General features: G+C 48.2%; 2 protein-coding genes across 2 annotated transcripts in view; both read right to left on the minus strand.

Moving 5' to 3' along the window:
* The window catches only part of LOC149339192 (uncharacterized), a 212,672-nt gene that overhangs the window by 16,624 nt on the left and 179,034 nt on the right, over window positions 1–17,014 (minus strand). The window lies entirely within an intron of this gene.
* On the minus strand, window positions 7,911–9,461 carry LOC149339193 (uncharacterized). Its single transcript, XM_089550005.1, has one exon. It carries the CDS (start codon window positions 8,808–8,810, stop codon window positions 7,911–7,913), a length of 900 nt encoding a protein of 299 aa, XP_089406131.1. The 5' UTR covers window positions 8,811–9,461.

A 17,014-nucleotide genomic window follows, 5' to 3' on the forward strand; every position in this document is an offset into this window, starting at 1 on the left:
TGAATTACTTTGGAGGAGAAATTCTTGAGGCCCGTGTACTGTGCGATGTCAGTGCACGTTGAAGAACCCCAGGTGGTCGAAATTTCCGGAGCCCTCCACTACGGCGTCTCTCATAACCTTAGTCGCTTTGGCACGTTGAAATCCATAAAACAAACCAAACCATACCAAGGGTTGCCTAATGCTCTCGGTGCAGGCAAAAATAAATTAAGCGCTCAAAAATACACGCGCAATATGGGTCACACACTAATCCCGGAAACAGCCCTTTCCTTTCTGTCCTTCCTGCGCATATTCCGCGAATTTCTGGCAGCACATTCAGGCTCGCTCGAAAAACAGTCATGCGGGCCCATGCGCCTGAGGATTAAGAAACGCGGCGAACGATGCTGGCGGTGCCACTTCATAGCTCGTGTAAATATTTGTACAGCCTAACACGAGCTACCTCCAGTGCAGACTTGGTATCATATATGCCGTACGCGATGTTAACCTTTTCAGTGAAGGAGCTGTTTCGCTGCGCTTAACAGCGTGCTCGTCTGGGTAAGCTCACAGGGGCTTCTGAGAGCTTCTTTTCGCCCGTGCAATGAAGAGAAGTGCAAAATAATTGAGGCAGACGGAATAATAACGTGGACAGTTCAAAAGAAACAGTGATCATAAAGGTGAAATTGATATGCTATATTTTTTTTGCTTCTGGAAGGACAAAGCTATAATGAACAGAAAGCCTTAACTCAATCTATGCCATCGAGTTCCTTGCAGTCTTGTCGCGAAATGAAAAATCTAAATCGGCCAACCTGCAAACTGGAGGAACAGCTAGCTATGGCGGCTTTCCAGACAGACAGTTCAAAGAGATGTGGAACGCAAAAGCGGGAATATGGAATAACCGTTCGGGTGCGCAATTTCCCGCCCTGCACTTCGTATACAGCGGTCTATTTCGATGACGTATTTGCTAGATATTTCGCATGCTTCAATAGAAAACGTGCAGACTGAAGCAATACGTGGGAGAACGTCTCTTTCTTTGTCAATTTACATTGCATTTTGGGATCACACAAAGACGGTGCACTAAAGTTTTAGGCGGGGCCGGTTTCTCGAAACTCTGGTTGCGCACGAGCACTAGCTATAGGTGGCCGATAGGTGTAGCAAAATGATTAACCAGCATAGTCGACTAGAAAGACGTATGCCTTGAGCAAAGCGCGCTTAAGCGAGCGAACGTTTCTCAATCTCGCCCGCGCTTCCTCATTTGTCTTTGTATCAGTTAAAACTATATTATTTCTTGAATATCACTAACAAGGTTTGGTTTTTAATTTTTTGCTGTGCTGAGCTTGTTTTGTAGGTTTCCGGAGAATAAAAAAAATATGTGGGTTATAGTAGTTTAGGGGGCCTACATATCTTGGTGGTTATTTGTTTATCGAAAACTTCGACCAATCGTGACTAGATGCTACGAAAACTCCGCGCTTCAACAAAAAGAAAAATACCATCTAAATATGACTGAGGTTTTGTAACTCTTTTTCGCACGTTCGTAGCAGGGATGGTACTTCGCAGAGCCAAGACAACCCGTTGGTTAGAAACAAAAAAATATAAACGGGCTCCGATCAGCCGACCACACAGTTACCTGAAAAGGTAATCACCACGCAGGCACAGGTTACCGTCCAATAATGAAAGAAAATGAGAGAAGAAATACTTCGTCCAGGTTTCTATTAGTGCGATATGCTATCATCATCATCATACTCGTCCTCAACATCCAAGCTATGATGACTGCAAGGCTACAAATCCGTTCGCAGTGACCTCCTGTGTCCTTTGTCATGCACATACAACACACGATGTCTATTCCTCAAGATATTACAGCCTATTGGAGGTATATTATTAAGTACACAATGCCTTTAGTTCCCACTGTCGGCAAATTGAGGCGAATAGAGTTCGAACCTCAAGCCGAACACGAGGGAAGACCTGAAGCCGAACTTGAGAAAAAACCTATCGCTGAACATGAGGGAGAACTTGCGCAAAATATCCCGAAACTTTCCATCAAAACAGTATCCAACAAACAAAAAAAAAAAAGAAACTTCGCTTCACACCGCTCGGCATACGCAGCCCTTCGCTCCGCGTGTAGGTGACCTTACACGAACCAGCCCATATTTTCTTTAGGGGCTTAAGGAAAGCAGCCGACATTCGCGCAACTATAGGGCAGAAACGTGGAGGCTAACAAAGGGGGTTCAGCTTATAAGTTAAGGACAACGCAGCGAGCTATGGAAAGAAAAATGATAGGTGTAACGTTAAGAGATCGGAAGAGGGCAGAGTGGATGAGAGAACAAACGCGGGTTAATGACATCCTGGTGGAAATCAACAGGAAGAAGTGGGCTTGGGTAGGGCATGTAATGCGAAGGCAAGATAACCGGTGGTCCTTAAGGGCAACAGAGTGGATTCCAAGGGAAGGCAAGCGTAGCAGGGGGCGGCAGAAAGTTAGGTGGGGGGATGAGATAAAGAAATTTTCGGGAATACGGTGGCCGCAGCTGGCGAAGGGCAGGGTGAATTGGAGAGACATGGGAGAGACCTTTGCCCTGCAGTGGGCGTCGTAGTCAGGCTGATGATGATGATGATGATGACTCCGCAGACTATAAGTCCGGAAAACATGGTAAAAGGGACCGATAAACCTGGCCTGCTTTCCGCCCTTTTGTACTTGAGCCCTCCTGGACAGCAGCGCGCCCTAACAAGTTAGCAGGTAAGCGCGAGCATGTTCAGCAGCGACACACCATGGCAACGACAACGTTTGGAGTAGAAAAAAAAATCACATTCATCTGATGCAGACGCTTTCCACAGTACAATGGCGAGCACATGCACTGCTCGAACACAGTGAACCATGCCGCCGCGTTGAAAGCAAATGGGGAACACGAGATCCGCTCGCGTGGCTTCCAAGGTCCCATCCCTATTTCGTTCCGCCGGCAGATCTCATTTGCAAAAGCAATCCTTTAGCAGCGACCGTCGCGTCGTCTCACTCAGGGTGCGCTTTCAGAAGCGCGGAAAAGCTCCGAGGTCCTGAGCGAGTCTTTAGCAGCGGCAGCAAAACAATGGAAGCGCAGTTACGGCCGCTGTTGGTGCTTTAGAAATTTCCCAGGGGAACGACGGCAGCACGAAAACAGCGCGCACGAGCTGAGAAGAAGAATCCTTCGTCGAGATTTCGAGTCGTATACGAAGATGCCCCCCTCGATTTGTCGTCGAGATTTTCGTTGCGAATATGCACGCTGCGCGAGCTCCGGGAGTGGATGGAATGCCGCGGAAAGCAAGCGAAGAGTTGTGCCCGGGAAAGTTCCGTAAATCTCCCGCCTCTGTACGAATCTCTCCTTTTATTGTTTCCAACAGGGAACAAAAAAATAATAAAGGGTTGCGAGAGTTGAAGGGTCCACTCGAAGCAAGCGAGCTGAAACGAGACTTACTTTCGCTCGTTTCAGAAATATTTCGGCGAAAGTTGAAATGAACTGAGAACCGAAACAAGCATGGCCCTCTGGCTAGCGTTGCGGGACTTACAAAGCAACTCACCTACTCGGGTCTAAATCAAATAACCAAATAACTTGTTATTAATGCGATAAGATCACAAACCCCAAAGGGAAGAAAATGCGCTGTCCGATGTAAATTTGGGGTCTTGCTGTTAGGAACCGGAGCATTCTCACTGTCTGATGGCAGGAGTGAAGTGATGTCACCAGACCGGAACTGACGTCACGTTCGGTAAAGAAGTCAGCAGCTGCTAGTGTTATCCATTGCCGGCATAGAATGGAATTAGGTGTCCGTATGAACTTCGTATCATCTTTTGCATTTGTGTGCTCATTACGAGTAGGTAGGGTCCGCTTGCTGCAAGCGATGTGGTCTTTTAGGATGTAGGCGTTATTTGCTCCATTGAGCGAAACCCCGTCTGAGTGTGTATGTGTGTGTGTCTGTTAACACTCGATGGTACCTCCTAATGAACACTATTCATAAGCCCGCGTTGCCGACAGCTCGCCATCCCCATGTGGGGATACGTATACAGAGCAGTGCTGCTCAGGCGTCCTGCACGAATGTACGGGCTTTTAGTTGGTAGAGCCGCTCGTAAAAAAAAAAAGGAAAACATAAATGCATTAAGATGGAAGAACGAAGAACGAGAACGATGTCGGAATATCAACACGGACGTCAGACCGCTGACGTCGTGATGGGGCGAGGCAAGTTGGAATGATGGAATGCGTGACTCCACTTTTCGGTCGTGTCTCGCGAAAGGGTGTCGAGAACTGGATTTGGGTCGTCGCGCTACTGCCGCCACCGCTACCGTTTTTCACAGAATGAGGTTCTTGAAAGCGATTTTTTTTTGTTATGTGGTGGTTCTCTAATTAGTATCCACTGAAGGTAACACTGTTTATCAGAATGAGGTTCTTGAAAGCGCGTTGTTTTTTCTTTTCTGGTGTGGTTGTTCTCTACTTAGTATCCACTGAAGGTAACCCTGTCATGCAACGTTTCGAATCTTTGGTCAAATTCATAACACACCTCGTTCTTGTACCCAATGATGGAATTTATACCGAACGCCTCCGTAGGCCTTTCTGCTTAACGTTTGTTTGATTTGGGGAGAAACAGAACCTCATCTGCACGCATAAATGCAGCTAAACTAGTCACGGGCTGCAGGACTTTTACGGTAGGGTGCAACTATAAAAAATCAGTAGTTGTTAACAATATGACATGGTCCGCGGCGTCCTGTATTACTCCCCCGACCAAACACAGCAGTGAAGGAAGTCAACTTCTCAACCTTTGACTATGTCGAACACGTGGGAGGCATGAAAATTCTTGAGCGTATAATTTCGCCCTGCAGCTAGCTTCTTTTTTTAAGTAACAAGAAAAACTTTACCAACTCACAACTTTCTTGCCATGAAGGAATTTTGTAGGGCGATTCTGAAAGTGGGCGGAGCTTCTGTTTAGGTTGTACCCCACTGAAGGTACCTGCGTTTCTTCTTCCCGAAGTCTTACAGAATTCCTCCTGCGCGATTGCATAATCGCGAACTTGACGCTTTGAAAACCCGTCGCAACTACAGAGAGCAACTAGAGAGACGTACGCGTCACGGAAGATCGCTCTTTTGCAAGCACGAAGGTTAAGTGAAGTTGTGCCTTGAAATCAACACAAATACACAAAGCAGTGCCGTGAAAAGCCTTTCCACGGTGCCATGCTGCCGGCAAGGCAGATACTAACAACGCCCTAGAATTGGTGGAGTGAGGACAATGTTTGTTTTCGAAGGATCGTTTGCGCCTCTTGACGAGTAGTTTGTGACCATTGCATCAGACTGCAAGTATGACGACAATGCCGTTGTCATGCTAAACTTTACTATATAATCACATACATGCACCTAGTGCGGCGTTGTATTTGTAGTGTTATAACCTTTTTTTTTGGTTCTTGTGCTGCCATCACGGCGTGCGTGCAGTTTAAACCGCATGCGTCGTCTACGCGAGGCTGTATGATTTTTAGACTTCTGTGAGGAATTGTGAAAGAAATTCGAATAAAACTGACGTCATGAGTCGCAGCCAACGTGAGTAAAAGATTTCCGAGTTTAAAGGCATGATGTTCCCGAGGAAGTGCCCGCTGATGTTCGTCTGCAGTGTGATGAGGTGAGTAAATTGCAGCATTATTTTGCATATGTAAGACTTGTCGGCCTAGTTTGTTCATTGCCTTATTTTGCACATGTAAGACTAAGTTTGTTCATTTCACTGTTTGGTAAGCCACGGGGGAAAAAAACTGAAAAACAAAGTAAGAAGTACGACCATCCCGTACGTGTTCCTTACATTCTCCTCACCGTTTTCGCGCAGAGCATGTAATGGGAAGGCAAGATAACCACTGGTCCTTAGGGTAAGGGAGGGGATTCCAAGGGAAGGCAAGCGTAGCAGGGGGTGGCCGAAAGTTAGGTGGGCGGATGAGATTAAGAAGTTTGCGGGGATACGGTGGCCGCAGCTGGCGAAGGACAGGGTTAATTTGGAGAGACAAAGGAGAGGCAATCTAGCAGAACTTTTTGCTGGGCTAGTTGGTCCACTCTGACATGAGTGAAAACAGTGCGAAAGAAGAAGCCCGAAGGCGAAACGAAGAAGGGACAGCGCTCTTTCCTGTCCCTTCTTCGTTTTCGCCTTCGGGCTTCTTCTTTCACGCTGTTTTCACTCATGACAAAGGAGAGGCCTTTGCCCTGCATTGGGCGCAGTCAGCATGATGATGGTGATGAATTTTTTGCTGCAGCGAAGAATATGATAGGCGCGACGGCGGGAAAATATACACTGATAACGTGAGCTTTTGAATTAGAGTGCTGAAGTAGAAGCATATATACACTTATATGCTGTGCCCATGTCATGGTTCTGTTTCCTATTGGGAAACCGGTAGGTAGTGAACTTCTACTGAAACCATATGCGCCGAACACCTCATTAAAACATTATTGCTAATAAAGCTATATCCTCTTAGCTTCTTTTCTGTCAAGAGAAATCAATGCTGTACAAGCTGGAGTCCAATTTTCGGTCTCTAACCAAAGAAATGGCGATGGACGTCCGCTGGTGAAGCATTTTCAAAGTGGCTCAAAATTGCGAACTGAGGCTTCCTTTCACACCTAACGAAAACGCGTGTTTGTCGCGAAGTATTCCTCCGGCTGATATCTTGCCACCAAAACAACCAAAAGAACGTACGAATGTGCAGTTTAAGTTATGCGTGCCACATTGCCTGGTGAGAGGATGTGAAACTAGCGCTTTTAAGCATGAACCACGAACGTTACCTGAGCTTCCTTGTAGCTACATGACTGTTGCAGATATCTCGACTTCAAAAAGGAGCCTAAACGTGTAGGCAGCAAGATTTCATGTCGAGGCAGAAGGGGTGTAAAGAAATAGATCGAAGTGGATGCGATTGAAGTCTCAGGACACCCGAAAGGTAACTGTGCTTGTGCTTGTCAACTCTACTTCCTAAACCTCTTCGAATGCACAGCCGAGTTTTGCAGATCAACTGCTACGGAACTAAACGAAGACAATTTTAATTTCTTTTCTGATTTATATCGACGTCTGACGCCGCTCGTGCACAGTGACGTCATGTTCACGCCTTTTACTCAGCAGCAGCTAAATTAAGAGAACTTACTGATGCCACGACGGTCCTGGTTTAAACTTTGTCTCTCTCTTACCTCCCCCCTCCTTTTTTTTTACCGGTTGATCACCAAGTCACATTTTCTTGAGGACAGCGCAACGAAATAACTGGCCTGTAGGCAAAACATATGCAGCTGCCTCGTTTACGCAAATTATGCGCCTCAGAATTTCACTCTCAGAAATCAAGTGACAGAAAATTATGTTGAAAAATAAAACTCAGCTTTGATTAAACCAGCGCGGTGTACGCGTCCAGCCGTGGGCTCACGTATTTAGTTTAAGTGGCCTTCGCTTAAACCAATGATGGTTGTGGTCAAGATGGCTGCGAACTGCAGTACGAAAAAGAAGCCCCTGTTAGTTTCTTTCTCAGAGAGTTCTGAACAATATTAAAGTCTGAGATTTCATGGTCGCTCCCCTTCGAACAACAATAAGCGTAAACCACTGGCGAGGAAAGAAGATGGAGAGTCGTATTTAGCAATGTTTCTGAAGTCCGGGGACTTAGACAAATCAACATGAACGAAAGTCAAGAATGGTGATAATTTTTTATCTAAAATTGCGATATGTGATTAGCCGGTATAGAAATGGCGAGAAACAAACCGCCAGCTTGAGCAGTATATACGTCAGAACAAGAAAGAAATAACTTCGACCAGAAACGCCCTTGACGCAACACAGCTTTTAGGTGCCCGACGGAGAAGGTAGACGGGGCGTGTAATCTCGTATCACTAAGAAACTACTAATTTAACATACAAAAAAAGAGTGGACTTTAGGAGTGAAGCCATCACTTATTCGCGCTCGGCCGCAGACCTTCTGAGGCCGAATCAATGGGTCGCACAGAAGTCGCCGCAAAGATGGCTGTGAGTAGAACACACGGTGTACTTACGGACTTCGTCCACGGTCGGCGATAGGAACAGCGTGATTGCCACGAGAAGCACGCTGGCCGTCAACAGAGCTAGAGCCACAAGAACCACTGCGAAGACGATTCTTCGCCGTCGGCTCTCCTTGTGAGTGAGTCCCGGCGCCGGAGCGAGTCCCACTTCGACCGCGAACAGTTCCGTCAGCGACGTCGTCTGTAGCAGCCGGGGTCTGTCATCGCGGCCCCCAGCTGCTCTGCCTGCGCCACTGTTGTTGTTCAAGTTCGCGCCGCCGTAGTCACCGCAGGCGGCCAGGGTTGATCTAGAGTCCGTCCTATTAGCCTCCGCGTCTCGCTTAGACCCTGTCCGGTGGACTTCCCGACCATCCCGAAGAACGACCATGCTTCGAGGTCTAGGCCCCTCGCTGCTAGTCCTTCGCACCGGTTTTCTGGTCTTCGCCGACGGGTCCTTGTCGCTGTCGCCGTCGGCCACCACGGAGGCCGAGCGTCGTAGGCGACGTTGCCCCTTGCGGCCATTGTTCTTTCCATTGCCGCCTCCTCTCTTGCTTCCTCGCCTGTGAGGTCTCTCTTGGTCGTCGCCCGCTACGTCGGACTGAATGGACGATCGGCGCTGGGAGGATGACGCTTTCCCTTGCCGATGACCCCTGCGCGCTCTCTGACTCCCGCCACTGCCAGGGGCGTTGGTGCCGCGATCTCCTGGGGAGCTGCCGCTGCAGGCGAGGCTGTCCAGGCTTCGAGAGGTGCAAGGCCCTGAGTCTTCTTTTAACCGACCGACAGCCGGGTGTTCCTTGAACTCCTTGCGGCGGTTCTTGGAGTTCTGACGCTTAGGGGCCGGACTATTTTCCATCGCGACACTCTAATATTTACTATGTAAAGAGCGAGCTGTCATTCTGGTTAGATGAAGCCAGCGCAGTCACCAGTGAATATCCGCACCACTCAGATTATGCAGTCTCTGCGCTTTCTTCAGAGTACCTCCCGCTTTTATCAACCCTCTTAGAAGTGCTTTAGCAGCCACTGCTGAGACAGAGGAAGCCAGCTGATGCGCTCTTCGCCATCTACTGCTCCAGGTCTTGGCAGCGGTGCACTGTCTTAAATTTCTGCCGCGTCAAGTTCACGCACAAATCCGAGCGCACTTTTCGTGACGCCATAGCTGAGAGCGTTGCACGACGTTCAGTCTAGGCGTTGTTCTCGGCCAGTTGTGTCAAGCATCTGGTGATGGTATCCGACGTAAGCAGTGCAGTCAGGAGCTCGAGTAGCGAAATTCGCGCGCACAGACACACGCAGAAAGAGAAACAGAGCAGAGGGAAGACGAACTAATGGCTTTACCTCTGAACACGGCAGGAAGGATTCCGCGGATCGATCTACGTCTAGATTTCGTTGCTCTCGTGCGCTGCTCGGCGTTCGCCGTTCATCCGGTATTCCTCGGTCATATGGCGCAACAGACAAGTCTGGCCCGCGAGCTCCCTGGCTGGCTTGCCGCGGCCAGGGACGTCAGAGGGTTAGGACGACGGAGAGGGAAAGGAGGATGACGACGACAGAGGGCGACGGGTGGGAGAGGACGGAAGAGAGGAGGAGAGTGGGCTCTTATAGCGCATACACGACGAGGCCCTCTCTCTCTCTCTCTCGACGCCCTTTCCACAGGCACACATACGCGTGCCCTCCCTTTGCCTCCGCTCGGGGTTCTGCTCTCTCCGACCTGGGATTCGCGGTGAGAAGAGCGCCGTTGAACAGCTCGCGAGAATACACAAACAAGAACGCGTGCCTGCCGTATGTGCGGCAAGACACTAAGAAAACACAAAACATAAAAAAAGGCGGCGGACGTCAACGCCGAGCAGGCCGCGAGGGAAGGGGGGAGATTGGGGGGTGGGGGGGGCGAATGCGAAAGAGCGCTCCCGTCTCCGGGCACGCGCGGCATTCTTCTATTTTCGGGACTGTTCCCCACCCTCTACTGCTCTCCCGCCGTCGTCGTCCACACAACTACTGGGATTGTTTTTTCCTTTTTTTCGTCATCGCGTCACTTCTCCGTTTGTGCATTTACCGTTTACAACGGAAGCCCATCACGACTTGTAGCAGCAGCAGCAGCGGCCGGAGCAGCTCCACAAGCGCACCATCGCCCGCACGTGAAAGCACGTCAGTGGGAGAGAGGGTGGGAGAGGGACCGAAAAAAAAAAGCGAAGTGCGAAGAAGAAAACGGGGAGGGCCTGGTTGGAAATAAACCGAGCCCGTCGGCCACGCGAGCCTGCACGCGCGAGCAGCGCCGTGCTTGTCTGTTGCTCCGCTCCGGTTCGATCTGCGATTTGTTCTCGGCAGCGGCGGCGTCGTCCAAGAACCGAGTCGGCCTCTTTCATTCTTCGTCGGTTCTGCTGCAGTGCGAACGCGCACCTCGCTTTGCTTTTCTTCGCATTGCTCTTCTCCGTGCGGGGCTCCGGGGAACAGCCGAGGCACGGCCAGCGGCCCTGGAGAGTTCCCAAAGAAAGCGCCGCGTTCGGCGAGCGATGTCAGGCTACGCGCTGACCCCCCTCTCCTTTCTTCGTCATCTTTTTCTGCTCCACGTTCTTCCTTAGGGAAAGCGAAAGGTTTGCGCAGTAACGGAGGGGGAACGTGGAAGTGCCAGTAATGATGAGAAGGACGGTGGCAAGCGATAGCGTGCCAGCGGGAGAGTAATTTAATATAAGGAGCGTACACAACACACACAGAGACGCGCGCTGCTAAGCGCGGAGTGCTGTGCTCTGCGTATAACGTACATAAGGACGGCCAGCAAAACGAAGCGCGATGTTCCGATACGAGCATGTTTGCGGCTGCACTGTCGATTCGATGCTTCTTGGTCCGAGCGTCTGTCCAGGAAGACTTGCTGCGCCGTGTTTTCTTCGCTTTTTCGGAGGGCGGTCGGACACGGTGTGATTGCTTTTCGGCGTGGCGTATCATATTGTTAGTGCGGAAGCATCATATGCCTCATGCGAAGGAAAAACCCTCACAGGAAGTTGTCCGCAAAACCTGTCAAATCAGGCCTCTCACGTGACCTGATTTGAAGAAAGAAATCAGCCAGCGTTGAGGGGTTCGAACCCAGGTCCTCTGCGTGCAAAGCGGGCACGTAGTGCACATGCCACGAAGCGACTTTTAAATGCTATTTATTACAATGATGCGATGTTTTATGTACATGAGCTATCTAGAAACATTAAGAAAGCAGTGCCAAATCAACACACCTGAGCAACGAAGCACGGGAGAAGGGTCGTTAGTTCAAGCGTGTTAGATGCGGCGCGAAGTGAAGACGTTGTGGTGTGTACGACGGGGAAGTGTGTTGGGGATGTGTATTGATGTTACATAACGATGACTTGCAAGAAAAAGGTGCTGACGTCATCCAAGGGTCACGTCATAAGTGTCACGTGACAACAATTACTTGCAAAAAGTTACCGGCGCCATCAAAGGGTCATGTGATAAGTGTCACGTGACAGCAATTACTTGCAAGAAAAAGTCGCTGACGTTCAAACGCATATGCTTTCGCATTTCACCGGTGCAGCAGACTGCAGTTCTCTTCAAGATTATGCGCCTGTTTTTTCAGTGCTATTCTGCACCTGTCATTTTCTCCAGCTCAGGAATTATTTTTCGGTCGACCCTGTGCGTTCATCACTTTCGCTTAAACAGCAGCTGCATAGGTTTTAGAAATCGATAAGCTTAAAATTGACGAATGAGTGAAACATGCAGGTAAAGCATGCGAACTGCTTTTGGGCTAGCATTTGAAATGGTGACGTAATCGCTGATTAAAATCGCGAAGGCCTTCAAGCTTCTCCGCAGCGCACAACGCCAAGTAGGCGGTTGCATGATGACGTCATCGAAGCTATCGGTACATTTCTAACGCATAAACGCCTGCTTTGAAGACAAAAAACCAACGCCACAGACGGAAAAGGCCGCTGAGCGTTGTTTGGCAGCATCTAACAAGGCTCGGCAAGGTGTGGCTGACGGCAGCGGTAATTTGAAATAATACTTTCCGTGACGTCATACTGAACTTCACCGCACTCATCCGGTGCTTCGAGGAGAAGCGCAAAATTCAATCGTCGATTACGTCACTATTCTAAATGCTAGGGCAAAACGCTTGGCATGCTTCACTTACAGCCTATATAGACTTCAATCCTTGAATATCGCGAAATTCTCAAAAAGTGATGCGGTTGCCCGTTAACACAAGACTGCGGTAGTCGCCATCCCTTTCCCCACTGCAGGGTAGCAAACCGGTAGCCTCTTCTGGTTAACCTTACCTCTTTCCTTCTCTCTCTCTACCTCTGTGAAAGTCAGCAGCCAGATTTTATGCCGACTGCTGGCATCATGTGTTAGAGCATCATGGACACGCTCTATGAAAAGAACCGGAATAAACACTCCTTCTTACTTCTCTTTCGCTCTTTTCCCTCCTTCGCACATGCGGGAAACGCATTAACCAGGCACGGACAGCGCAACCTCCGTTCCTTGAATTTCTGTTGTCTCAGTTTCTCTATGAAAGTAAGGTCGTACAGAAGCAAACTTACTATGCACGCGATGAGCTTCCCAGGCAGCGCCTGGACCCACGATACCAGTATCGCGAGTTTTGGATAAATCCATGCGACGTCACTTGAGAAGATGGCATTCACCATAACTCCTACTCCTCTGGATTGAAAGCTGTATTGAGTCAAGACGGGTTAAAGAGGGTAGACTTCTCAGCAGCAGTCGGCTGCAGTTATACTAATCCCCCTACCATCTCCCTTTTTTTTTAACGGCCGCCGCGGTGGCTCAGTGGTTATGGCACTCGGCTGCTGAGCCGAAAGACGCGGGTTCGATCACGGCCGCGGCGGTGGAATTTCGATGGAGGAGAAATTCTAGAGGCCCGTGTGCTGTGCGATGTCAATGCACGTTAAAGAACCCCAGGTGGTCGAAATTTCCGGAGCCCTTCACTACGGCATCCCTCATAGCCTGAGTCGCTTTGGGACGTTAAACACCTAAAAACATACCTTTTCTTTAATAGGACAGAGTCTATTCGCCTCTGAGCGAAGAATAGGGGTGCTGTCGTTGTCCCGAGACGATCCCCTGAACTTCCAGAAAAAAAAAGGGTACTTAGTGGCACATGCCTCCTCTTTTGAGATTTCCCTGCCGCTATACTGTGGTAGATCCAAGCGTAACCTTTTCTCTCAGCCGTTAGAGTATTCCTCTTTATACTTAACAAGCTCTGTATACTTAACAACACTGGATTGAAACCTGTCTACCTCTCTATCATTAACCTTCCTTCCACGCTTTTAAATAACCTCCGAATCACCCGCATTTGGAAAAGAAGAAACAAAGACGTTGGAGCCGATACCAACCCTGGCAGACGTTCTGCTCGCGCTACCAATCATGTTCATCCTATTGATTCGACGATCGCCTACGCAGACCCATCACGAATTCACGTCGGAGTAGCTGCTCATTCAATCGCGAGTGGTCACAAGGGAGCGACACACATCTTTGGTCCTCACAGTAATCCCCCTCCTACAGCGACCCTAGGGACCTTGCCGATAATCACCAGTATTAAGGACCTCTATATCGCACCACCTAACCACTCAGGATATGCCATATCATCATCATGATCATCAGCTTGACTACGCCCACTGCAGGCCAAAGGCCTCTCCCATGTCTCTCCAATTAACCATGTCCTGTGCCAGCTGCGGCCACCCAATCCCCGCAAACTTCTTAATCTCATCCGCCCACCTAACTTTCTGCCGTCCCCTGCTACGTTTGCCTTCTCTTGGAATCCACTCTGTCAGGAGTAATCAAGCGTTCTTCCTACAGTCGTTGATGTATTCATGTCTGGCGAGTATTTTCCAGTAGAAATACCTTTTTTTGCAACCCTAAATCAATAACACTGTAGTGGGGCACTAAGGTTCTGCGCGCCTGCCATCCACCTTATCTTTTACGCGCTCTTAACTGCCTCCTTTTTTCGTTTATCATCACCGTCATAAGCCGAACTACGTCCACTGCAGGATAAAGATCTCTCCAATACCTCTCAAATTAACCTTTTGCTGTGCCACCTGCGGCCACCGTATCCCTGCAAACTTCTTAATCTCATCCACCAACCTAACTTTCTGCCGTCCCCTGCTACGCTTGCCTTCTCTTGGAATCCACTCTGTCACCCTTAAGGTGCAGCGGTTACATTGCCTTCGCATTACATGCCGTGCCCAATCCCGTTTCTTCCTCTTGATTTCGGTCAGAAAGCCGCGTTTGTTCCCTCACCGACACTGCCTGCTTCCGGTCTGTTAATGTTACACCTATCGTTTTTCTTGATATCGAAACACATGAGTCTAAAATGTTTACTACTGGGTACCGTTTACGTATTTTTTTCTATCGGCCTAAGAGAACCACCGGGAAATTTAAAGGAAATACAGGGGATCGAGTTGAGCAAGGTCAGCCAAACTCGACCACTGAGTGTTTACATGAACTCGATTTTAGCAAGTCGAGACCGGCTCAACTGCAGCGACACCAAGCGTCGAGCAGCGCAGCGGGAAAGGGCAGTGGCAGCCTCCGAGATTGAGCAACCGCACCGCTGTGTCGGAGGCGCGACTATGGTGGCGACGGGTCAAGCGAAAAAAAAAAACAGGTTCTCAGGTTCTCTCCCCTCCCGCTAACCCGACTCTTCGACTCGATCCGGTTTACGTTTATCTGCCGTTGCGGTCGAGAGAGTCAACCCACCCGATACAGTGGAGTTGGCTGGACTCGCTCCCTCGACTCCCGAACCCGACTCTGCCGTGTTTACATGAACCCAGTAACCGGTTATCAACTCAACTCAACTCAACCCCGTCATGTAAACGCCGCTACAGTCGGAAACACTTTCGGCGATAGCAAAAACGTTAATAGCAAAAAAAATCAAGTCAGCAGACGGCAGATCTGAGGATATATTGATTGCTGTAGTGAAATCTCACAATATATGAAAAAAAAAGGCACTCGTAAACTCTTTCCCGCGCAAAAACGCTTTTGTATAGAATTGTTGTGTGTGCAGCCCCAGAACCGTTACAACCTTCCACAGTCCACGTATTACTTCCTATATAACTACTGTCTCGCCACTTGCTTCATCACAGTCACAACTCTCTTTCCTTTTGTATTGAGATGTTCTTCTCGGGCATGTAAATGTGACCTTTCTTTATCAGTCTACAACCCCAGATATTTGTACTTCTCTACGCATGGTATTTCACATCCTTGCGCTGATACGGGTCTAGTCCCACTGTCGTTAAATACCACAATGCCAGAATTTTCAACACTGATTTCGAATGTAAAGTTTGCGGCTTCCCTCTTACGGATACCTGCATCAGATTTCATTCATTTTCGGTGTAATCAAGGTGTATATATGTTATCAGAGTGCGATGTGCTATGTGTCTGTAATCTATGTCTGTGTGTGCAAGAGCATGAGTTTTGTAGAGTGCCGAGGTGTGCATTTAGGATTTCTTTTTCCCTTAATATACTACTAAGTGTTGCCTAATTTTATAGTTATAAGTTTTATATTTTCAAATATTTGTATTTATATGTTCGAATGGGTTAATGTAATTGAGAACTGTTCCCTGTTTATCTTTGGTTTTTAATAAGTATGCACTGAAATGCCGAATTGTGCTAACTGGGGCAGGAGCCTCTGTCAGGCTATGAGCCTTTAGCTCCTGCTGCATTTTTCTCTGTTGTGAGAAAATTAAAAATGAAAGAAAGAAAGAAAGAGAGAAAGAAAGGAAGAAACAAAGAAAGAAAGGAAGAAAAAAGGAAAGAAGGAAAGAAAGAAGGAAAGAAAGAAGGATAGAAAGAAAAAAAGAAAGAAAGAAATCTGATACAGATAAACAGGGAAGAAAGAAAGAAAGAAAGAAAGAAAGAAGAAAAGAAAGAAAGAAAGGAAGAAAGAGTTGTTGCTCACTTTGGCTATCTGTAGAAAATACATCATAAACGTACACTATATAACACAGGGACATTTTTAGTCCTTGTCGAGTATACGTTAAATTAAACCCAGCGCTGCTTTACCCTAGCATGCTTTGCATCCTTGCTATTTGAATTTGAAGAACAGTGGCGACAAGTATCACCCCTGTGGTAACCCTCTTCCGTGCTATACTGACCTCACCAGTTTATTTGCCCTCGAATATCGCTGTATACCACCTGTATTAGCTCGATTATACGTTGACATGTAGTCTTGCTTCTGTTAGGAAGTCACAGAGTAATTCCCGGATTACGATCTCACATGAGGTATGTCTAGAAAAGCTAACCATAGCGGCCTGTTGTGAGTAATAGCGACTTCTATACACTGCGTTAAGATTGCCTCCAAACGTCTTCCCTGCCTAAAACCATTGTGCCATTTTCTCAGTTTCGCCGACTTTCTTTCATGTATGCGATAACTTTTTCCCTGTTGTCTCGTGCGTAGCCTGTCGTAAACTTTGGAGCCCTTTTCCTCCATCGCATGTCCGGCTTCTTGCTGTACAATTACCGGAAAAAGTAAGGTGCCTTTACAATTGGGTTTGTGTTCCTGTACATCTTCCAGCGCCCCTTAATAGCGCCGAGACTTCTGAGTCACTCATTCACCACCATCATCACACCATTTACGGTGCCCTGTGCCCCTTCGAGCTCCGCTGCCTGTCCGAATTGACCTAAGCTCGGCCAAATTCTTCCGAGTGCGCCTTTTTCACAAAAAATTCAGGGGCCACTTTAACGCGGGGCGAAAGCCTTTCCACGCAACTTTGGCCGCACGGCCGTTGGCACACACGAGGCGGCTATGGGGCGACTTGGATTGGCTAGCCATGACTAATTCGGCATGACTAGTTAGTCATTAACCAGTCATGACTAGTTATGACTGGTTAATGACTGGTTAGTCATGACTAGTCATGACTGGTTTCTCATGGCTGGTTAGTGATGACTAGCTAGTCATTAACCAGACGTGACTAGTTCGTCATTAACCAGTGATGACTAGTTAGTCATCTACTAATTAGTAAAGACTAGCTAGTCATTAACCAGTCATCAATTATCTAGTCATGACTACTTAGTCAATACCCAATCATTACTAGTAAGTCATGGGTCAATTAGTCATGACTAGAGGCC

Source organism: Amblyomma mixtum, chromosome 6 (assembly GCF_055824585.1).
Source record: "Amblyomma mixtum isolate Tamu chromosome 6, ASM5582458v1, whole genome shotgun sequence".
Lineage (NCBI taxonomy): Eukaryota > Metazoa > Arthropoda > Arachnida > Ixodida > Ixodidae > Amblyomma > Amblyomma mixtum.

Bases quoted from the DNA above. Each gene is read 5' to 3' on its own strand.
- LOC149339193 (XM_089550005.1), bottom strand. From the start codon at position 8,810: ATGGAAAATAGTCCGGCCCCTAAGCGTCAGAACTCCAAGAACCGCCGC.